This window comes from Rhagoletis pomonella, unplaced genomic scaffold, assembly GCF_013731165.1.
Source record: "Rhagoletis pomonella isolate Grant_MI unplaced genomic scaffold, Rhpom_1.0 Rhpom_scaffold_00009, whole genome shotgun sequence".
Classification (NCBI taxonomy): domain Eukaryota; kingdom Metazoa; phylum Arthropoda; class Insecta; order Diptera; family Tephritidae; genus Rhagoletis; species Rhagoletis pomonella.
Window position 1 is genome coordinate 14,582,167 of NW_023458563.1, and position 24,964 is coordinate 14,607,130.

The following is a 24,964-nucleotide window of genomic DNA, read 5'->3' on the forward strand; positions in this document are numbered from 1 at the left end:
GAGCTAAAACTTCTCAATGAGAAGTTCAAGAAGTATGAGGATGAATCAAAAAATTTAAAATCTTAAATTCATCCTCCTCGCCTTCTCCTGGAAAAGGTCCTAAAAGACGTAGGAGAGGCGTGGAAAAGATTATTTTGAATCCCATCACCGTGGACCTTGATCTTCCGTAGAACCATCCACTTTTGACTCCAGCTATGAACAAAGACCTCATAAGTTTTAACACGCAGAGTTTTCAGCAGATTCAATCTCCTCAACCGGAGGTGGTTCTTCCACTGGAACCTCACTTAACTCATGTTCAACAGCTTCACTTCAACCCTCTACCACATCTGAAGCCGTCTCCGATTGCGTCAACACCGTTCCGAAGGAATTAGTCGTTGCTCCTTCCAAAAGCTCCACAGCTACATCTCAAACCCATACCTCATCTAAAGCCATCGTTGCTCCTTCCAAAAACTCCACAGCTGCACCTCAACCCCCTACCATATCTGAAACCATTTCCGATTACGTTAATCCCGTCCCGAGGGAATTAGCCGTTGTTCCTTCCAAAAAATCGGTCTTTGTATCTAGATTCCCAAAAGATACCACTGTCGATGATGTGAAGGGGTATTTATCTTCCAAGCTAAAAGCAAATGAGTTGCATGTACGTAAGTTCAGATTCTCCTATGAAAGAAGCATTTCTTCTTTCAAAATAGACATATCCGAAGACTGTTTTGATAGAGTAATGAGCCCATCTTTTTGGCCAAGCGGTGCTTTCATTCTCGAATTTGAATTTAGATCTAGACCGCAAGGGCAAAATTTTGCTCAATTCCGGCCTTCCACCTCGGTATCAAAAAACTAATAAATAACCTCACCATTGGCATTTACTACCAATATGTGAGAGCTTTGAACACAAAGCTATCGAGGTTACACTTACAGTCCCATGATTTTGACTTCTAAGTATTGGTGTTTACTGAAACCTGACTTAAGCCGAATGTGTTAAAATCTGAAATTTTGTGTCCTAAGTATGAAGTGTTTTGAAATGACCGTTTAAATAAAAAAGGTGGAGGCGTCTTAATAGCTGTCCAGACCAGGGTTCCGATTTGCCTCATTTTAGCCCCTAGCTCGCTCGTTAGTTTGCTCTGAGCTTGAGCAAATCACAGGCAACAGACGAGGCTGTTTGCAAACGAGCACTCGTTAAGTACGAGAGCAGGCGCTGAACAGCCAGGGAGCGAGTAAGCAAACGAGAGTAGCGCAAGTGTAAAGCGGCAAGCAAACGAGGACTTCATTAGCTCTGCCCTCGCGAGGACGTCGTCGCGAGCGAGGCACTCATTTGTAGCAGCAGACGAGCGAGGCAAATGAGGAAAGCAGATTAGACAGGCAAACGGATTGTTTGGTCAGAAAAAATGTGTGGGTAAAAATTGCATCAACTAAGAATTTCGAGTAAAGGATTGTATATACACCTGCAGATATGTATATACATACATATGTATGTGTTTATTTATGTATATATGTGACCTGGTCTACGGAAAGGGGGCTTAGGTGTCAAAAAATCAATTTTCACTTTTTGGTTGATTCGGATGGAAGATGAGATGCTTTTTCACGTGGTGAAAAGCAGAAAATCCTAACTTGCTTAGAAGTGTACTAAAAATGTAGAGAAAGAAGAGTAAAGATACGACAAAATATAATTTATTCTTCAGTGTTACTTTTTTAAATGTTCCACACTAGCAACTTACACGATGAACTATAATAATATTCCGACCAACAACACTTACTGGACCAACAACAACACTTACTGGACCAACAACAACACTTACTGGACGTCCGGCGCGGAGAACAATTAACGAGATAATGAGAAACTGACGAAACGAGTTGCTTACTTTTAACAGCTTTTTCACAGAAAACTAGTTTTCGCACGTAAGCTCCCTTTTCGTAGACCAGGTCACATATTCTCATGCACAGAATAATAGATGCGTGCTATTTTGACCAGTTTTATCTACTAGATAGGTACATATGTGCATACATATATCGCACGTTTAATAATATAACGAAGTATTTCAAACTTTAAATTTTGTGGGAAAACGCAATCAAAGTTTTATCAATTCATACAGTTGGTATATAAAAAGACAGATGGTAAGTCACATACCTTTGCCATATTTAAGAAGTTTGTTTATCTGTTAGGCTGAACATATTCTACTTATCAAGCTTATTAATTGCGTAATGAAATCTCCGAAAACGTTAATTTTGAGTTACATCTCTATATTGTTAAACGTGCGATATATTAGCGTGGGCCGAAAATCCGCTTTTTCTGAATTTCGAATGGTAATATCAAAAACATGGTTCAATATGCTTTAGTAAAAATCTGTGTGAAATTTGAAATTTTTTGGTCAATATCTTAGGCTTGCCCTAATTAAAATATTTTTTTTTACTAAAATTGCAATAATCTTTCGAAGTATTAGTCCTACATAATTTGGTATATGAACCTTTTTTTGCAGAGAATCGAATTTGGTAAAAAAATGTTTTTTTTTAGTACTTGAACTTTGATGGACTTGGGCGAGCCTAGGATATTGACCAAAAATTTTCGCATTTCACACAGATATTTTTTAGAGCATAATGAACCATATTTTTGCTATTACCAATCAAATCTCTAAAAAAGCGGATTTTCGGCCCACGCTAATATCTTTGTATGTATAATTTTTTTAATGCTCAATAATTTCTTACTAAATTTTAACGTATTATACATGAAAGAAAGACCATACAAGTCCATACAAGTTTCATGCTATGTAAAAAATTTGAAAATTTCAACAAAGTTTTATGAAAATGTTATACTTTTTAATCGGATTTATAGAGCAATGCTTGGTGTTTTTATAGCACATTATATTTTAGTATAATTATAATAAAGTAAAAGTACGCCTTCTACAATGAAGCTTGGCAGAGAATGCTTTGGCCACTAAATTAACATATTAACGAGAGATAAATTAACATTTCATATCAATAATTGCATGAAAAATGATATTTCTTGCCCTCATTTGATTAAAAGGAAAAAACATTTCACATAATTTTATTTATTTGCAACAGCAGACGGGCGACGCACGCGATCTTACTGCTTTGTGCTGGTCTTAGCGTTGCCAAATTTTGGCTATGTGGACGGCTGCATTGAAATTGAACGCAACGCCAAAGTTGTATGCGAATTTTCATATGTCTACATATCCATACATATGTACATACATTTCCTTGAACAACAGGCCACAAATAAATTTGTTCTCAAAGGAGAACAGGTAAACAGCATAACTAGTAAAAGTAAATAGCAAACTATTTTGGGGTGTTAAGAAGTGCTTAGTTGTTTTTTTGTTTCTGCGGCACAAACGATTTACTATCTACATACATACGTATGTATATATATAAATATGCATGTTATGTATGTACATATTTATGTACATATATAACTCTAAAAAATATTGTATTAAATAATCTATGCTTATGTATGTAAATAAATTTTAATTGTTGATTTAAATGCTGCCCTAGTATAATATTCACACATTTATATGAATATATGTATATGTACATTAGAGTGGTCCAAAAAAATAAAGTCGGAGTTTTAATGCCGGCACGCCCTAGGATTGATCTATATCGAAAAAAATATACCCCTATTTTTTCATTTTGAAATCAAAAAAATATTTAGGGAGTGCTCAAAGCGCTCAAAGTTTTCCATGTATTTTATATGTGGAAAAAACAAATTTTCGTAAAAATGGCATACAACTCTTGAAAATCAATATTTTTCGACCGGAAAACTGTGGTTCTCTTCAGGAGACTCCCAGTATTAATATCCAATTGTTTATTTAATCATTTTTTATGATTACAGATTTTTTGTTTTGTTGTTTTTTCCCCATATAAAATACATTGAAAATTTGAGCGCTTTGAGCACACCCTAATTTTTTTTTTTTTTCAAAACAAAAAAAATAGGGGTATAATTTTTTTTGGTATAGAACAATCCTAGGGGCTGGCGGCATTAAAAATGCGACCTTATTTTTCTTACATACATTTTTTGACCACTTTGGACATTGAGTACATGCATACATATATTAACATGTTTTCGTTCATAATCTCTTGACATACATTCACACATTTGTATGTCCAAAAGGGCATGTGGTGTATAGTATACTCGGAGCGCTCGCTCGTCGCTCACTCGTCTTACCTGGCCGAGCGAGTATGCAGACAGCTACTCTCGAGTACGAGCTGCGAGCGCCTCGTCGCCTGCGAGGTATTGAGAGGGAGTTTGCTCGCTCACTCACTCGAAGTCCGAGTTTTTGCCTACCCTGGTCCAGACTGACCCTTCTTCTGAAGAAATTGAGTTCACTGACACCGATGAAGCTGAATTCCTCTGCGTTGGAATAAGATATCATTCTAATAGCGTTTATCTTGTTGCTGCTTATATACCACTTAACTCGAGCCTTTCTGTTTATTTAAAACATACCTCCTTACTGCTCTCTCTACATGCCAAAGCCCTCCGATACTGTTATCGTCCTAGGTGATTTCAATCTTGCGGATGTTTCTTGAAATCTAATAGATTGTAGTTTAGTACCAAATTCCTCTCGAGATCTCTATAATACATTTTTCAACGATCTTTCAGATCTTAGTCTTTACCAGATCAACTCTATTAGTAATAATTTAGGTAAATGTGTGGATTTAGTTTTTGTGCACAACGTTTCCAACGTCACAATAGCCCGTAGTTATGCTTTGTTTACACCTGTTGATTCTCACCACCCACCTCTAGAATTGTCTTTGGTAAATTCAAGCAGCTCATGTTGTTTTACTAGTAAAAAATCAAGGGCGGAGCGTTACTCATTTAAAACTGCACATTATAGTAAACTTAGGTTAGAGGTATGGAAGACAACTTGGCCCCAGTATGATGGGAATGCTAAAGATAGTGCCTTACATTTTAGAAATTCCTTTCGCCATATTTTCAGTAAAATCATTCCTCTTATTAAGGAAGCTAACGTAACGTCTAACGCTCGGTGGTTTACTGGCGAATTCAATTGCTTAAAAAATCAAAAATCCAAAGCATTTAAGCTTTTTAAAAAATCTGGCTTGTATGAACAAAAAGTGTTACAATAATTACATTAACAGGGTCCGACTCAATATAGTTTCTAATCCCAAATCGTTTTACGCCTTTGTGAACACAAAGCGGTAACGGTTATCCCTCAAGATTGAAGTTAAATGACTTAGTCTTCAGTTACGAAAATATTATTGCCGATATGTTTGCTGGTCTCTTCGAGTCAAACTACTATGCTAGTTCTACACCTTCCCAATCAAATTCAAATCTATCTAGCTACCTATTTTTTCTACCGATTCTTGCCAATTAATAAAAATGGAAGTAGGACTAACATCGTGAACTATAGAGGAATTGCGAAGCTTTGTGCTATTCCTAAAGTTTTTGAAGCAATCGTTACGGAAGAACTATCTCACTCTATTACTTCTGCTATTGACCTATCGCAACACGGCTTTTGCAAAGGTAAATCAACTGTATCTAATCTACTTGAGTTCACTACTTATGTGTCTAATGGGTTTAAAAGAATCTCCGAACAGACGTAATTTACACTGACTTCAGCAAGGCATTTGATAAATTATCACATTCAACCCTTATATATAAACTTGATCGAATTGGTTTCCCTCCTATTCTTCTCAGCTGACTTTCTTCCTACTTAGTACATAGGAAACAAAGAGTAATTTTTAAAAATTGTACTTCCCGAGGAATACATGTAACGTCCGGCGAACCTCAGGGCAGCCATCTTGGTCCACTCTTGTTTATTTTATTTATAAATGACCTTCCTAAGGTTTTGAATTATTCGAAATGCTTAATGTACGCTGATGATGTTAAGCTCTTTAATTATATTAGTACTGCAGAAGATAGGGAGCATTTGCAAGCTGACCTAACCAGCATTTTCGAGTAGTGTGAAGCAAATTCCATGTCACTCAATTTGAAAAAGTGTAAATTCATGTTCTTCTCTAGAAAATCGTTCTACCAATTTCATTGACCTAGGTGTAACTATGGATCCGAAACTACGAAACTAGAACTCAAGTCTCACATAATCTCCTGCGTGATTAAGGCTAGAGGAGTGTTTTATTAAGCGCTGGGCTACTAAAGTTCTCTTTACCTCTCTAGTAAGACCGATTTTGGAATATGCATCTGTAGTATGGAATCCTAGTTATCTGATTCATAGTGACAGGCTCGAATCAGTGCAGAAACAGTTCCTGTTATTTGCCATAAAAAATTTACGTTGGCACTCGTCTAAAAATCTCCCACCCTACAAAGATCGCCTGAAGCTTATAGATTTGCCGACACTTCAGAGTTCTTTTTTTAATTAAACTAATGAACGGGATGGTCAGTAGTCCCCTTTTACTAAACGAGATAAATTTTTGTACTCCCACAAGACCCTCGAGACATTTTAAACCTATTGTGTTGAGTATTTGTAAATCAAACTTTGAAATGCATTATGCTTTTCGTTGTTTATGCCCAGTTTTTAACAAATATTATGATTGCTTCGACATATCTGAATCGTTTTTAATAATAAAGAAAGCTTTTTTCAACATGTTAACTAAATAAATTAATATCTAACCGGGAACGAGAAAATTACATAATATATATAACTGCTTAATACAATTGTAACGACTTCGTATATTTTCGCGACCGCGTAAGACAATACGAGCATGGATCAGAAACTCTGCCTTTCCGACCAATCCCAACAGTTCGTCCAAAGCGCGGAGCGGAAACGAGGCCTTTCCGCCTGCCTCACATACAAAGTAATGACGGCGGGAACATGGATCGGAAACTCGGCCTTTCCGACCATGAACAACAGCTTGTCTACAGCGCGGAGTGGAAACTAGGTCTTTCCGCCCGCCGCACTCAAAAGTAGACTGGATACTAGGCCTCGCCAGCTACCCAACTTGCTATTTTATGTTTTTATTATTATTATTACAAATGAATATGTATAATTAATTTACTCTATAATATATCATATATACCTATCTAATATCTAAATCTTTTTATCTCATTTGTCTGTATGAAAACATTTTTCTGTAGACTTAATAAATAAATAAATAAATAATTGCGGATAAAGGCCGTTAACCCTTTAACCATAATTTTGTGATTTTGAGTATTAAAGGGCAGTGTTTAGGCTTTCATATCCTCCCACATAGACAGATATATTGCATCAATTTATTGTTTTACAGAGGCTCAAAAATGTCCAAAAATGCGTTTTTCGCCACCTTTAAACCGGATTCTATGGGAAAAATCCTATAGGAACCGGCTATATTATTTTATTCAACATAACATTGTTTAAATTTTGTTGGCCTGTGTAATCCAAACTAATTCAGTTATTGACTATCAACTGTGCCTGAAACTTTGCCACAAAACTTATTTTATACAAACACCACTGTTTGCAACGCCCTGTAATGCTATTCAGCTCTTGTCAGCAGTGATTAGCTGCGATTGTGTTCGCAATTAATTCTTTGATGTTTTAACAATACCTCTGGAGTGTACCCGCCTAAAACTTTATTGGGCCAATTTCTACAAATCCACCAAATCGTAGTGTTAGTAGACCTCTTTGAAATCTGTGATGAGGTCTAGTACGCCGGGTTGTCAAGATACAGGAGATGGTGGGGGGTTTGGTTGTTAAACTACGTGTCAGTCAGTAGCGGACCCACGGGGGGTGTTAAACATTTTGGTCCATTTTGTTGGAGGATATTAACACTTCACGTTCACGATTTCTTGTGGTACATTTTTCTGCTCTGCTTATGGTTCTGTGGTCGTCAGAAAGCATAACTTCCATTGCCGTCTTAAATAACGTACCGAAATCGTTATGTCCAGGAAGAAGATTTTGCAATTCTCCAATGATCTGGCGTTTCATATTACGGCACAATGCTGATCAATTTCGATATCAGAGTTGCTAACGAAATGCATTTGAAAAAGTTTCTCCTGGCGGCAACATTTCAGTATGTTTTATAAGGAGCCCTGCCTCCTTTTCTAACAGCCCCACTTTTCTCCATGAGTATGGGGTTGATTTCATATACATATCTCCGTACCAATTTTTAGTACTCTACCTAGATATAAATCGATACTATCAAGGTATTACTCAAATCAGTACTTGTGCTTGTATCAAACAAGGTATCGATCCTACTCATTAACAGAAAGTTATGGAGTATTTGTACATAGAACTACGACTTTGCATATTTTTCAAAGCTATTGTATTTTTTTCACAAAAAATATACATTTTTACAAAATGATTTATCTTTTATTTTCTCATACAAAAATTTAAGATAACAGTTATTTTTGTATATGTAGTATTTGATTAAAAAAAAAATTTAATACATTTAACAAGATTAATAGATAAAGTTTTTTTCATATAAAATTAGTTTAAGAAAAGAACCCCTGCTGAAGCATAATAAGTTTTGCGCTTCCGATACAAGTACTTTTTTTATACCTGCTTGGATCGCAGTAAAAAGTATCGAGTACAAGAATACTTGATAAATTGAGAAAAGTATCGAGTATGTACTTGGATTTACCTGTATCGGTTCATCCCTAACTCTACCATGAATACTTCTAGAGACTTGCAGTATAAATATTCAGTTTGTATGGGAGATGCCTCGTCCGTTTTTCAAATACCTCCCACTTTGGGCCATAGGATATTGATAATATCTTTAGCTGTATCAAATTCCAGTACTTTAGCAAAAGCGATTCCAGACATATGAAAATTACAGTTTCTATGGGAGGTGCCACGCCCGACCTCCTATAACCCCATTTTTTCATGAGTATAGGATTGAAGGGGGATGAAAGGGAATGTGATTTAATTAATCTGAAGTTGTTAAATGGTAGATCCAATATGGATCTGCCATTTTGAGTTTTCAAAGCGGCCCACATAAGGACAAAGTGACTAATTACGAAGACAAAAATAGAAAACAAAAGTATTTAAATCTTATCACACATACCTTTCTAAGTAATACCTCCTATAAACCAGTCCACAATGTAACACACAAATTTTGACTTTTAACGCAACGAAGCAGCTTTAGCAGAAGCGCAAAGTTGGGTTTTCTATCGTGCATCGAATTAAATAATTTTTTATTTGCAGTTTTGCTTATCATTTTATTCTTAATAAAAACTAATAGTTTTGTCAACATGGAAAGTGAGGAGTGAGGTATGTACTTTATTTTGCGATTTTTGTTAATAATATAGTTGTTTGTAAAAAGCCTTTTTTTATTGAAAAAATTTTGAAATTTTTATATTAATTAGAGTTTTAAAAAGTTCCAACGAGTACAGCAATTTCTCTTCAGCAGTTCGAAAATCCAACAAACTGCCAATGTAAAAATATCACGAACCGTCTTCATTAAATAGAGCATCTTTTTCTTAGGTCGTTTATTGGAACGAATCGAGAATATAGGAGGATAAAAATGTTTACTCCATATGTATTTGACAGATTTCCATAAAATTTGGTATCCAGGGGTTTTCGTTGTCAATGATTTCGAAATTGATATCAAATTTTCAAAATTCAAAATGGCGGATACAATGTGGCTGAAGATATCTTAAAAAATGTATAGATTGTTATGAAGCTTAGTACCCAAAGATTTTCGTTCACTGGTTTCGAAATTGATATTAATTTTTCAAAAATCAAAATGGCGGATCCAATATGGCGGACCACTTTTTTTTATATTATAGTTTGTTATGAAACTTGGTATTCAGAGATCCTCGTTATCTTTGATTACGAAATTGAAATTAAATTTTCAAGATTCAAAATGGGATTAAATGGTGCTAAAGGTAGAGCTGCCATATATCTCTGTTGCCAAACCGGGACACTTAAGGGGGGGAGAGGCCTCCCTTCCATTTCGTTTCGACAAAAATTACGTACGAAATAATGTAGTAAAATTTTATTTTGACAAAAAAACATAAAAACATGAGATTATGAGATCATTACAACGTACACCAGCAAAACAAAACAATTTATCACAACTAAAGTACAAAGAATTTTCCACAATGCATGTACCGTTTTTGTTCCTTATAAAAATACAGTTTATACTAAATACATCAGTAAACATAAAAATAAAATTTCTAAACTTTGTGCAAAACTCGGGAAAATGCAATAATTTTGCATACAAATTCGCAACTTTCTATTCAGACTTTTTTATAAAAATTTTGAAAATGAAGTTTTGCAGCCCATAAAAATTTAGTTGATTTTTGGTATTGTTTTTACTGAGAGTTTCTTCCATACAAACTATGTTCGACATTTTTTTGTATGTGGAAGACACTGTCAGTAAAAATAAATAATTGCAAAAAATCAATTTTCTGGTAACTTCAGACTTGCACTTTACTAATTGGCTCAAAAGCTACATTTTCAAAATTTTTCTAAAAGATCTGATTAGAAATTGTGATCAGATGAAAGAGTCTCCTAGCCAATAATTCTGTACGGCACGGAACTTATAAGTAATCTAGGTTTCACGAAAGAAAAAAAATTAAATACAAGGTAACATTAAAATATCAGTAATTTGTTTCGTTGCTGTGAGCTTGTTTCAAAACTTCTGGCTTTTGCTTAATATAATTGTAAAACTCTGTGCATGTCATTTTCACGTATTTAGGTACATACTTTATATTAATCATCAACTATTGCTTGTGCAAAACGTGCTAAATTAAAAAAAAAATCGCATATGAAAAAGCACCAACCCAACTCGTAATAAATTTAAGTATACAAATTTTAGTATTTAGTATAGAAATATTCAATTGAAATACGCCAATATTAAAATGAAGCGCTTTGCACTTAACGGATGCTTTTTCATAATTAAGTTAAAAAAAATATATTTAAATTTCATGCTGTCTGTAATGGGATTTGAACCCTGATGCTCTGGAAATTAGCAAATTGTGGCAAGCATCTTCCTGCACTCAGCTACAGCCACGTGTGCGTGATATGAAAGTATTGTTTTTAAGTAGGAACATTTCAAAACGATAATCAAATAAAAAATATTCATGTTTACTATGCGTTATTTCCCCCAGTAAATTCATAAAATTTTTCTTAATATTAAAACGCGTTTTTTCTCTCAGTGTAGTCATTTTTATGCAAAATTTGTGCAATCAAATCGAAAACCGGGACACTTAAACGAAACCCCGGGACATTTTAAGGTTGGGAAAACCGGGACATGTCCGGGAAAACCGGGACGTCTGGCAGCCCTAGATAAAGGTAATGCATTGCGTTAAAAGTAAAACGCCTATTGTTCGGGACGCCATATTTGATCCGCCATTTTGAATTTTTGAAAATATAATATCAATTTCGAAATCAGTGACAACGAAAATATCTGGATACCAAGCTTCATAACAATATAGAAATTTTTTAAGAAATCATCCGCCATATTGGATCCGCCATTGTGAATTTTGGAAATTTAATTTAATATTCGAATTTAGTGACGACGAAAATCCCTAATTACCAAATTTCATTGAAATCTGTCAAATACATATGGTGTAAATACCAAGCTTCATAAAAATTTATACGTTTTTGGAAAAATCGTCAGCCATATTGGATCCGCCATTTTGATTTATGAAAATTGAATATCAATTTCGAAATCAGTGACGACGAAAATCTCTGGACACCAAGCTTCATAACAATATAGACATTTTTTAAGAAATCATCCGCCATATTGGATCCGACATTGTGAATTTTGAAAATTTAGTTAAACATTCGAAATGGTGATGATGGAAATCCCTAAACACCAATTTCATTGAAATCTGTCAAATATATATGGAGTAAACATTTTTGTCGTCCTATATTGTCGATTCCTCCCTATGTGCGGCCTTATGAACCCCCAACTGTAAATTTTATGCGAATCCGATCGATTTGAATTTTTCGGCCGCCGTACTGGGTCCACCATTTTTTCAATACGACTTCAGATTCGTAATCAGTGGCTCCGATACCCCCGAGTAACGAAATCTAAGGAAATCCGATTAATTAAAAAAATCTCCCGCCACAGATTCGTAATCAGCGACCCCGAAAACTATAGAATAAGCCATTATCTCGCTTTCTGTTTTCATTTGCAAAAAGAAATTAATAAGAATATTTGCTTCGCGAAAGACGATATTTTGAATTTTTTAATTCGCCGCATTTCAATTTAAAGGGTGTTAGTTTACGAGAATTTTGACGTATTGCTGTATGTTCGTTTTCATTGATTGCAATTTTGGGCAGAGCTCCTACATACATACATACAGTTGTGCTCAACTAACGCAAAGATATTTTGACCAGGTTGGCTACTCTTCTTTTGTTTATTTGAAGTTTGTTATTTTTATATTATATAACAAAAAACGTACAAATTTAAACCTTTGAACAATAGTTAAAAAAATGCATAAAATATGCATCGAAATTTCAAACTTTTTATTGTTTTCGTAGGCTTGGTTTATATGTCAGGTGCAAGTGCACGAGAAAAATTCATTCTCTTATGCCCAAAGTTTCTCTAACTTTCTTACCCTCTTCAGGGCGGGAATATAGGCAAATATACAACAAGGAAGATTATACAAATGTTAGCTTTCCTTGATTTATACATAATAAATTAGTTTAACAGAATACGTTCCAAGTTAGCGAAAAAGTGGTTTAGAACTCCTATTAAGTCGTAATGAAATGTACCGCAAATGTTAAGTGTAACGTATCAAGTGAAAAACTAATAAAGTGTTTTTTTTTACCTAATAAATAAGTGTAACGTGGCCAGTTTTTTTCTTTTTACTTCAAATTTTTTAAATTTGGATTAAAAAAAATGTGCATCGATAACTTAAAGTTATGATACACAACGGCTAGAGGCGTCGCACTATAGGCAAAACACGAGTTTGTTTTTCAAAATCGTAGATCTTCGCTTAGAAAAGAGATAATGGAATGAAAATGAAGATAAATGATCATATAATATAGGAAAACTATAAAGAAGTTACAACAACAATAACTTAACCCTCAAAATACCGTTCAAAATTTCACTTTTTTTAATTTTGGATTTTGGCTCCCATTCCACTAGAAAACACTATATTTAATACACCATTAGCACTGTTTCTGAAAGATTTCTCTTTGTTTTATCTTAAGACTCGATTCTTGGGACATTGGATGCTGTACCCGAGTGGCCAGATTGGAAAAAGAAAAGCTACATTTAAACTCTAATAACTCGTAAACTATCAGCTTTCACAAAAAAATTTATATAACAAAAATGGTTATACTGGTCGATATCTTTACGAAAGTGCAGCATTTAACCCTTTAATGCAGAGTCTGTCATATATGAAACGCTTTTGAACCCTTTCAAGGCAGAGGCAAAATGGTTCTCAATATTTTTTCAACGTACTTTTTATTTATTTTTATTTTTTATTTATTTTTATTTTTAATATTTTTATTTTATTTTTTTATTTATTTATTTTTATTTTTATTTTACTATGGAAAAATTTTCTACAATTAATATCTACGTCAACATGAGAAAAAGCACGTTTAAAAGCATATTGAGAATCTTTTTCCTCTGCCTTGAAATGGTTAAAGAGCGTTTCATATATAACAGACTCTGCATTAAAGGGTTAAATGCTGCATTCCCTTATCTCTTTTCTTATTTCTTTTCTATTTTCTTTTCTAATCTACGATTTTGAAAAAAAAATCGTGTTTTGCCTATAGTGCGTCGCCTGTGGGCATTCTTTCATATATGTATGTATGTGCCATTTCTACCGTTATACACTGAGGAGCAAAACCGGAACAGTAATACACAATGTGCATTTTCTTGCAATATATGAAGACTTTTTTGTAATCTAGTTTCGGAATTCACATTTCCCATGTTTATTTCATCAGAAGGCCTTAAAAACAATAATTAATACAAGCAGATAAAGAAGAAAATTGCAAAACAACTTAGCAACTAGATTGTTCCAGTTTTGCACGCGGCAGAAAATTTTACCATTTGCTTGACTTTTAATAAATTGGCCATAACCAATTTGAACATTTTAGCTTTTATGGTCAGTAACTTTTACATAGGTAGCTTTTTTAGCTTTTCGCGTTCTCTCCTCTAGGAAGATTGGTTTGCTTCTTTTTTGCGACCTCTTGCACTAGGCACCGAAACTACCACGTTTTCTTGCAGTTTTCTAAGTTCATACGAAGAGGAGACATTTGAAAGTGTATAAGTAAGTATTATAGCGACTTTTGCAAGAGTAGTTAACATTTCATGCTATTTTTTTCAGAATATAGAAAAAATTTTTACTCTGCTGTTAGTGGACATCAAACCCAACAAAAACAGGTTTTAGACGAAATCTGTTTAGAACGCGCACCGGTTTTCCTCAACGCCATGCCCAAGGGTTTGCATGCGATTGGACGAAGTTTCGCAATTGAACAGTGGCATTTTCAAACAATTCCATAAGTTTTCTGTTGAATCTGGGCTTTACGCAGGTCACTCCATGATTATAAAAACTTGGGATTTATACCTATTTGGCCCCAGTTTCGGAGGATATTTCTGATCATTGTCCTGTTAAAATTGATAAAAGCATGCGAAAAATATCCTCAGAAATTAAAATGCTCATTTGCTGTCTCTTTTCTTTTTACCGTCGATTTTACCACAGTTCCTACTCCCTAAGGCGTAACATGGCCCTACATCATTAAATGCAAACATACCAGCCTAATAGTTTAAATATTTTGGGACGTTAGGCGTATCCCTGATGCAGGTGCACAGCACTTGAACCAATATTTCGACTTAAAACGTTTAATTTTTTTTCTCAGAGTTAAAAAATTTAGGGCCGTGCCCTAATAGTAAATTTTGGTGGAATAATGTGGTCGTTTATGAAGAACTTGTAAATTCCCGCTTCAAAATAATACCAATCCAATGTTTTTTCTTAGTAAAAGTGCGTTTCTGACAAACAAATTTTCTGGATGTCAAAGCAGGCTTTCTCCTCTTTATCTTTGTGCTGCAATAACTTGTTCCCAAGTCTTACATAATGTCGAGTCACTTGCTTTGTGGTGAAAAAGCAGTAATTTTTGATTTTGAATCAAAGTTTCTTGGTATTCAGAGACCCTCCAATATGCCTAGCCTAGCAAAAAGCAATTTTTTGTGCTCTTTTGATCTTGCAGACTGAGGTCCGCCCTTTTATCGCTTGTTTAGATAACCATAAAACGGACATTTGGCCGATATGATTTATTTCTTTATAGCGTAGCCTTTCTGACCGTTTTGCAAAACTTTAAATTCTTTTTGCTTGGGTTGTGCACTTAAAGCACTCACAGCGAAAATCCCACGCGCCTTGATTACAAAATTTCTAGAAATGAGCCAGAACTCCTCTTTCAATTATAAAATTCAGCAAATACTAAGAGGGTGCAAAACTGGAACAATCCAGTTCATTTTTATTTGGTCATTTTTTTCTGAGTTTCCATGTGCAAATCTTAAAATGTTTATGGTCAAACGTTTAGTTAAACATCGGTAAGGCGAAATGCAAGTTTGAATTACCATAAAGTAAATAAACTGAAGAAGTACATTACCACAAACTTAACTTTCCGTTCTGTTGTTCCAGTTTTGCTCTTCAGTGTATATTTTTTGTCTACTCGGTTATTCCCTGGGGAATTCATGCTTTATTTAAATTTAAAAAATTAAATTACTACACCATTTTAATTAATTAGTGTGTAGTCCAGTTTTGTTTTGTAGAAGTTTCGTTAGTATACGCTTCAGTTTTTACACATTGAACATATTTGCATATTTATATATTTACGCGTATCTATTTACATTTATTTATGTACAAGTCTACAAAATCTTATTACTTATAAAGCGATTTTTAATCTTCGTTGCTTAACACACATTTTTTCAATTACTTCTTGTGTTGTAATCGGCACATCATTATGTAGCGCTAACATCGTTAAACCATTCAGCCGCTCCTTAATTGTATAAAAAGAAGGGACAAATAAGATAGCATATTCAACAATTGGGTAGTCCACTTGCAAAGTGCGCTATGTAAATTTTTTTTAGATTTTTAGTTTTTGTTGGGTTTGATGTCCACTAACAGCAGAGTAAAATTTTTTTCTATATTCTGAAAAAAATAGCATGAAATGTTAATTACTCTTGCAAAAGTCGCTATAATACTTACTTATACACTTTCAAATGTCTCCTCTTCGTATGAACTTAGAAAACTGCAAGAAAACGTGGTAGTTTCGGTGCCTAGTGCAAGAGGTCGCAAAAAAGAAGCAAACCAATCTTCCTAGAGGAGAGAACGCGAAAAGCTAAAAAAGCTACCTATGTAAAAGTTACTGTTTCAAAACTTGCAATATTAAATTTTTAAATATAAAATTTGCAAATCTACCATGCTGCAATTTTATTTTTTTTAATGGTATTAGGCTCTTATTTATCCAAATATTCAGGTAATAAAAAAAGATACAGTTCGGATGTTACTTGTTGTCGTAGACGTTTTTTTTTTAATTTATGGTTTACTTTTATAAAATCACATAACGCTGTTTGCAAGTGGACTACTCATATATTCATTAAAAGATAATTTGTCATCCGTCTGAAATAAAAAAAGTTTTAAATCAGAAGGATAAAATAGTATTGTGTTATTAATTCAAAAGTAAATAATTGTAGTTCAATGACGAGGAGGGGATCTATCCCCCCAAACCCACATCACCCCCCCGCCCCCCCCGCGCTATGCCACGGATCCTCGTGCACCACTTTTTTTGTTTGTTCATTAAATAGTTACAGAGCGAAAAAGAAATAAGTTAAACCCAAAAAAAAACAATATATATAACACCCAAAAGGATTTATTGTCAAAGTCATCAAATCTGCATCATTCGTTCGATTTTCGAAAATGAGGTGTCAAATGAAACAGCTTCGGCTGTAAATGCTAGAACTTACCGTTGATTTTTGGGAATTTATGTTCGAAAATTTTTTTTATAATCTTTAAATAGAACATAACTTTATTTAAAAAGTAAAATGGAAGCGTTCAAGTCAGATATTAACAGCTTTTGCTATTGCCCTGGTAAATATGTACCAAAAAGTACATGTCCTTAAAAATTCACTACTTACATCATCATCTGGCTCATTTCAGCAAGCAGTATCCACTGAGTCAGATGAGCACGGCGAGCGCTACCATAATATGGCTCTGGTAGTAAATGCTTGTAACACAAAAATATTTTAACTTATTCTAATTGAAAAAACAGTACAACACCCAGAAATTTGTTGGTGGAGTAAGCACGTGTTTGAGGATCGTGATCATGAAGAATTTCAAGATGACGCAGTAAATCCAGCATTGAAAACACACGTGGACATCATGTGTGACTCAGATTCTGATAACAGCGATGATTCCGGGAATCGAGAAGAGCCAAGGGAAGATGTCTACAATGTAGCTCCCAATTCGTAGCGCTCAGATTCCTGGGTGTGCTAGGAGTGCGCGCTTCGTGCGGTATAAATTCAATGTACCTGTGATCGGAAAAAGAGTGGTCACTGAAGACCCTCCAATCCAAGATCCGAGTTACCAAATTAGAGGAAGCCACGGTGCGATCAAGAATCTCCTTCCTGGTTGCAGTTACGAACGTAGGGGCACTCCCCCAGCTCGAGAGATTGCGTCCGAATTTCCCACATGTTGTGCCGAGATTTTTCGTCGGATCCTATAATGGCACGAGCCCTCCTGCGCCTGACTTCGGCTAGAGCGTTCCTCAGTAGCACCGGAGGTGGTTCCACCGCATCGTTATGCGGCATGTACGCCAGAGTTCTCCAGCATCACCTTCCAGCCTGGTTGTCACAGTATATCCATTGCTGAAATTGGATAAAATTTAAACCTTTAGTTCTGCCTTAGAATGCTATAGATTGATCTGTAGGACCCTCATCTTCCAGGAGTCTCTCAATGAGCGCTAGCTGTGCGCCCTCATCCTAGTACTTATCGTAAAGCCATCCTAGACTGAAGACGGATTTTCCAGCCGAGGACCTTCCCCTAGTGCTTTCAGCATCCGATTGTGCCTCTACAATCCTCCGACGCCTCCGGAGGTTGTGTGGTCATCGGCAGCAAGAAAACATCAATTGCAAGCGCTTAGAAACCATTTAAAACATTGCCTGCAAATATGCTCGTAAACAACAAAAAAACTCAAAAACAGTTTTGTGTTTTGTTTTTTTATTCAGTTTATTGCATTAGTTATCGAAAAATTATTATTGTCGAAAAATTAAAACGCACAATCAAGAGTTGCTTGATATTCTCAAATAATAAAGATCGATTTAGGAGGGTAGATATTTCCACTGCATCCATGTAAATCGTTAACAGTAGCAACCTCTTTTGAAGTGTTAAGCGTGGTACACAGATCTCAAGAACTGCTCAAGAAAATGCTCAAGAAATGGTCAAGAGAAATGTACCTATTAAGCAAAATTTGACTAAGCCGTACGGATATCTTAAGAAATTTTCGGCGCTTTCTACTACGGTTTTCTAAAGTTTTTTTGGGAACAAAGAGCACAAGGCAATCCATGTTTTCATCATAAGTATATGCCCGTTCCATTATTTCGTGAAGAAGGCTATGAAACATCAGATGTCAAAATCTCAGAAACACTACTATTTTCTTAAGGGATCCGTACTTAGCTTTATAAATTAAAATAAGCAAAATATGCATGGTCGCTAAAATTAAGCTTGGAAACCCTGAAGAAGCAAAATAAGTAATTTCAAGCATGTTTAAGCGACTTATGCATTTCCCTCATAAACCAAGTGTAGAGAACACACACACGAACTTGTATTGCACTCCCGCCCAAAATCAAGTGCAGCGAACAAACACAGGCACTTGTGTTTAAAAGTAATTCGCTCGTTCTTAATTGGGTATGCGTTTTTTATGCAATTCTCAAATATCTCTTCGATGAACTTAGTGAACTGATAAGTCCCTGGCATTTTCAGCTATGGTCAACGCTAAACCAGCTTGGCTATCACACGGTGCTTTAGGTATCGCTGCCACTCCACTCCCGGAGTAATTTTTGGTATGGTAGTAAGCTACGGCTTACAAGCCACACTGGGGCTCTGCATGAATGCATCCCTGAATAAATCCCAGCTCATTGCACAGCAGCCTACGGCAGACTCCTCCAATGGATACACGGTAAATGGGTCACATCTTGCGCTACTGCTTCATCAGCCTGCCCGCATATCTCACTCGCTCTCTCTCTCTCTCTCTCTCTCGCACAGCAGGCATATGGAGTGCGTGGTTGGCTGGATGTGCAACCTATACACCATACGGGTTCATTGAGCTCGATGCATAACCACTCGCAAAGGTAATCCCTACCTCCTCTACTACTCTAACTCGACCACAACATCTAAACCTGGTCTCCCGCTCTCCCTTAGCTAAACAAAGCAAAAGCTTAAAATTTTCGGTTCTGATCATCAGCCCTGGCTCCGGTCGGGAGGACTCTGAGGACCACTTTCTCGAGACCATAGCAGGATCAGCGCTGATCCTGCGACGATAAGGTGGGGTTGCAGTATCGAAGGATTTCCGCGATTTCCTCTTGTATAGAGGGTTCGGCAGGGATCCAGACACGAGACCGCGGTTAATTTCTTTAGGAAATTTTGTATGCAATAATTTGGCCCTGGAAAGTCCTTGTAAATAGGACAAAGATGTACCTTCTTACTAAATAAACATCAAAAACTTAGTAAGCTAATATCTCGAAAAAATGACGTAATGGAACAAAACTAAGAATGCAGTTTATGAGCACTACTTAATGGCATCATATATACATTTTATTTTAGTTTTTACGTTACTACAGTGTGACTAGGCTGTGGAAAATATCATATTTAATATCTAAATAAACATATAAAAGAACTTAAGAATAAATAAGTCGATTTTTAGATGTGCCTTGGCGTTCTTGCAATAACTTCTGGAATACCGTGAACTGTGTCAATCCCTATGAACGAAATAATTTACATTGCTGGGAGAAATCTATTAACGGAACGATGAAAAAAATTTGCAAACTTGCCGCAGCGAATGTTTCCGCCTCAGATCTAACAGATCCAGTGAAAGAATTCTGGGAGTAAGTACGACAACAACTATCTTATCTCTTACATATGTATGTACATGCATAAATAGATATAAAAAGTTCTTGCTGCGTTAGTCCCGCGAAAACCCGAGAATGGCTGGGCCGATTTTCAAGATTCTTGTGTTGTATTGTTCGTCTTACATCGCGATTAGTTTATGAAACCTTTTGAAATATATATATATATATTTTTATATTTACGTATATACATATATATTTTTTTACGACGCGTAGATCACGACCGCGAACGTGCTATACATAGCGGTGTAAGCGAAGCTGCGTAAAATTAATTTCCACAAAACCGCAGAGGTGAGTTTTCGGCACGTTTTTGTCACGTAATTTTTTGAGCCAGCCACAGCTTGAGCTTATTTTCAACAGAAATTCTTGAAAATGGCGAACCCAATAGTTGAAAATAGCTAAAAATGGAGGGTTCAGGATATATAAGAAACCTATTTTGATGTTGTACTCGACCCTACCTACAACTTACGCTAAATATTGTTTCGGGTGTATTTCGTGATTTTTTTGTAGCACCGTGTTATTCTTGATAAAAAAATGTTTATGTTATATTCAGGGACTGAAAATAACTCTTCTTGATTCAAAATTTAATCTAAATAATCAGCGTCCAAAATATATGATGTGTTATATTAAATTGATCTTGTTAAAAGATCTACGCGGATAAGCTATAAACCTTTATTTAATAATTTTTATTTTACATTCACAAAGTAATTAATATCTGTTGAGGTTTATTTGTCGGTCACAAAATAATTGTTATGTGATGAGTTTTATTTTTTTGTTCAGGAAATGAAAATTCACTCAAAAAATAAAAGTTGTTTTGTGAGTTTTAATTTTCTTTCACAAAATAAAACTTAAGCGCACAAACGGCAATAACGCAAATTTGTGTTGTTTCCCAATTGAATGTGAAATAACACTAATTTGCTTTATTTCATTTCTCGTTGAGCAATAAGACCAACTTTTAAACTTAACAATTGCCCTCGCCCTCGCGTCCCCCGCCCTCCTCCCTTCCTTTCGCAATTATGAACTGGTGACATTATATCCGTTTAGAAAAAAGAATAATAAAATGACACTAGCTCACTTCTGAAAAAGCTTTTTAACGTGCAAGTAATGGGAATTATTACGAATGGTGTTATTGCATGCACCCCACCGATGCACAGTGGTTGCATTTAAGGTCTGTTAAGAGTAAAAACTGTAATATGTAAAAGTGGGCGGGGTTGGACACGCCACCATACAGTCATGTGAAAAATAATAGGGACACGACACTGCGACCAGTTTCGGCTATTTTTGTTTTTTTGTTTGTTTGTTTAATGCTTATTTTTTTTTATAAACATACAACTCACTAACAACATTGCCTAAATACTTGAAAAATGAACCAAGAAACACACAAATCCTACTTTTCTAAAACAACGATTTGCATAGAACACAACACGAACTATCTAAAAGTTTAATTGCAGAAATAAAGTCAATACCTTTATGTACAACATCCATTGCATATAATTTTAACTCACTCGGCTTTTCACAATATTTTAATTACGTTAATTCCAATTCAATGAACAATTGATGACACTTTTGTTGTTTTTTTGAGAAACAACCGTTAGAATGAAAACAAAAAATATATGACAACATGAAGTTTGGACAAAAAACTGATTGCAAAGCTTATTTTGGTGTAAAAATTTTAACATATGTACATTTTTTTAATTTTGGCCTATGGCAGCAACCACTGTGCGATGGTGGAATTATACCAGGTGAAGTAATATTAGAGAGAGAAGAAAGAGTTTGACACTGCCTTATTTGAAATATTTGCCTATAAAATGTGACTATAAGGCAGCCGAATGTCAGAAAATAAAGCGAGAAAGCTGTTTTATTACTTCAACTGTTTACTACGCCATGCATCCCACCTGCTTGTACCGAGTATACGTTCAAATTTAGAAGTCTGAGAGTGGCTATAATTTTGCATATTTTTACGTCACTATTTCGCCCGTCTTTGTAAATGAAATCCACAGTTCGGATATAGTGAAGCAAGTGATGACAACGCAGAAATTTTAACTGAAGATAGAACTCAAAACAATATTTTCCGTGTTATACATATGCTACGGACAGGAACGGCAACCAGAAAATCTTTTGGGGGAGTTCATTGAAAGTTGCGTTTTTAATTTATAAAATTCATTCATCGTATTTGCTTAAGGTTTATATGAAATATGTGTATACTATACTTAAAATAATATGCTTAAAATGTATATTGAGATTCATTTGTACTGCTAAGTAATACAAATGTATGCATTCGCGTTAATTATAATTATAAATGGATAAGCCCTACTGCATGGAAGCATTTTTCGGCCCTTCAAACAAACAAACGACAGCACTGGCTACGACGGGGAAACTTTTGTAATGTGTTCTGAGGTTAGACGCATATCCTGACGTGATGGAGCAAAACGGACAGATTCGTATTCCGCGAGCCCAAAAACAATTAGACACCTGGTCTGGTCGATCGATTTTTTTATTAAAATTTGAAAACGTTCGCCTTGATAGCTAGCTTAAACTTTGTCCACTTACCGATTTATAAACAAATTATAAAAGTGTAGAACAGTCCGTTTCTATCGATAAATAACTGTGCCAGCGGACATTTTTTTTTAAATATACGTGCATTTATTTGTTGGATCTGTTTATTTTACATCTATTAAGCCTAACAAGTTTAAAAATCTTACGTCTAATTTAAAATAATACAGCTCAAACCCTGGGGTTGAGCCCTGTTGGTTTAATGTCGCTCAACGAAAGGCTGGTAGATCCCTTCTTCGCAGGCGTGTTATATTTGTTGTGTTGCACAGGGCACTTGCCAGTGGATTTGGGTGGTTACGCAGTTTTATTTTATATTCTTCTCTGCTGCTGTCGAATACAGATTTAACCATCGGTATACCAAGGTCCCTATGTACATATATTTTCATTGCGGACATACCACGGTGCTCCCGTTAAGGCCCTTAGCGTTTTAGATTTGAATCTTTGGATCCTGTCAATGTTGGTTGCACAGGTCGTACCCCACAGTTGAATACCATACATCCATATAGGCTTAATGACTGTATTATATGCGAGTACTTTATAATCTAGTTTCAGTTTTGACTTACTGTTTATAAGCCAGTTCACGCTAGCTGACTTTAGCTTCATTTGTGTAATCTTTGTTGATATGTGTTTGCGCCAAGTTAGTCTCCTATCCAAGTGTATTCGTTGATATGTCACCTCATTGGCTTGTGGAATATGGACATTATTTAATTTGATTGAGGGGCATACTTGCGGTCTGAGTGAAAATGTTGTATGTTTACACTCCTGTTCGTTGACTTTTATGCGCCAGTTTGCCAGCAATTCTTCTATGCGTAGTAAATATTCCTCTAGTACTCTTGAAGCTCTGTTGGGACATTTATTACGACTTACTAAGGCGGTATCATCAGCGAAGGTGGATATTAGTATATCCTTGCTAGTTGGAATATCTGAAGTGTAGATGATATACAGCATAGGCCCGAGTATACTACCTCGAGGAACGCCAGCCGTTATCGACATGTCTTCTGAAGTGAAATTAGATACGTTTACAGCGAATTTTCTGTTAGTTATGTATGATTCAAATGTTTTGTGGAATTTCGGCGGTAAAAATTTTTTAATTTTATATATAAGACCGTCGTGCCACACTTTGTCGAATGCTTGTGCCACATCGAGAAAAATTGCAGAGCAGTACTCTCTGAGCTCAAATGCCCTTCTGGTTTCATTTGTAATTCGATTAACTTGTTCAGTTGTACCATGATGATCCTGGAAGCCAAATTGGTGTGCTGGTATTAAATTGCGTTCATGTAGAAAGGGAGATATCTTTGATAGGAGTACTTTTTCGAATACTTTGGAAAGACAGGGCAGTAAGCTTATTGGTCTGTATGAGGACGGCTGTGTAGCGTCTTTTCCAGGTTTGGCTACCATGATTTTCTTCGACCTTTTCCATGATTTTGGAAAGTAACCGAATTTGAGGATAGCGTTGAAAAGGTCAGAAAGAATTGCTAGCGCAACATTCGGTAGCTCTATTAGCATTTTTGGAGTTATAAAATCAGCACCCGGCGATTTCTTTGGTATAACCTGCTTTACTATAGCTTTTACTTCTAAAGAGTTCGTCTTGCTCGGTGTGTATAGCTCATTTGTATTTTTGGTTAGCCGTGGCAGCCTGAAGTTGTTCGTTGGGCACTTTGGCTGAAACACATTCTTTAAATGGTGTGAAAAACACTCGACTCTCTCCTGCCCACTACGAGCCCAGGTACCACTTTGGTTCCTAATTGGCATTTTCGTAGCCACTGGTGGGAGGTAATTTTCATTACTCCATAGAGGGTATCTTTCAGTAGAATTCGGGGAAAGCTTCTTAATGTGCCTTTGCAAGTTGCGATCCTCTGCACTTTTGAGTGCTTGTTCAGTTTTCTACTGACAGCTTTATACAGTAGCTGTGAGGTTGGTGAGCGATGGCTCTGCCACTGTCTTCTTAGGCGCCACTTTTCTGCCACAAGTTTTTCTATTTCGGTATTAGTAACTTATGTAGGCGTAGGTGGTACTTGGACTTGATTTTTGATTTTGCCAGGCCAGCGACTGAAGTAAGTGTTTCTTTAATAATTTTCAACAAGGGAGTATATTTATATGACCCTCGCAGTTAAGTGCAGCGTTTAATTTAAGGTGACTACTGATGTACTTTTTATATTTAAGCCAGCTGGTGTTATTTGAAGTTGGACGAGGCTCAATATCGATGTTTTGGGGTTGTTCATATAGTTTTATTAATATAGGGGAGTGATCGGATGATAGTTCAGCTAGAGTTTCTGCTGTTATGTTTCTTGTAATCTTGCGAAATCTATAAGGTCTGGTATCTCCTTTATATCGTCTGTTCTGCCTTCTCGGGATTGGATAGAGAAGCAAAGCGAATGGGTCTGTCAGCACACAAACAGTCAGAGCATACGCGTCTTGGCACCCACGT

General features: G+C 35.7%; 1 protein-coding gene across 1 annotated transcript in view; it reads left to right on the plus strand.

Moving 5' to 3' along the window:
• Nucleotides 1-24,964, plus strand: part of LOC118745418 (sodium- and chloride-dependent GABA transporter 1) — a 422,900-nt gene that overhangs the window by 215,598 nt on the left and 182,338 nt on the right. The window contains exon 5 of the mRNA XM_036478870.1: nucleotides 19,782-19,962. Coding sequence (XP_036334763.1) covers nucleotides 19,782-19,962 — 181 coding nt within the window. The remainder of the gene's footprint in view (nucleotides 1-19,781; nucleotides 19,963-24,964) is intronic.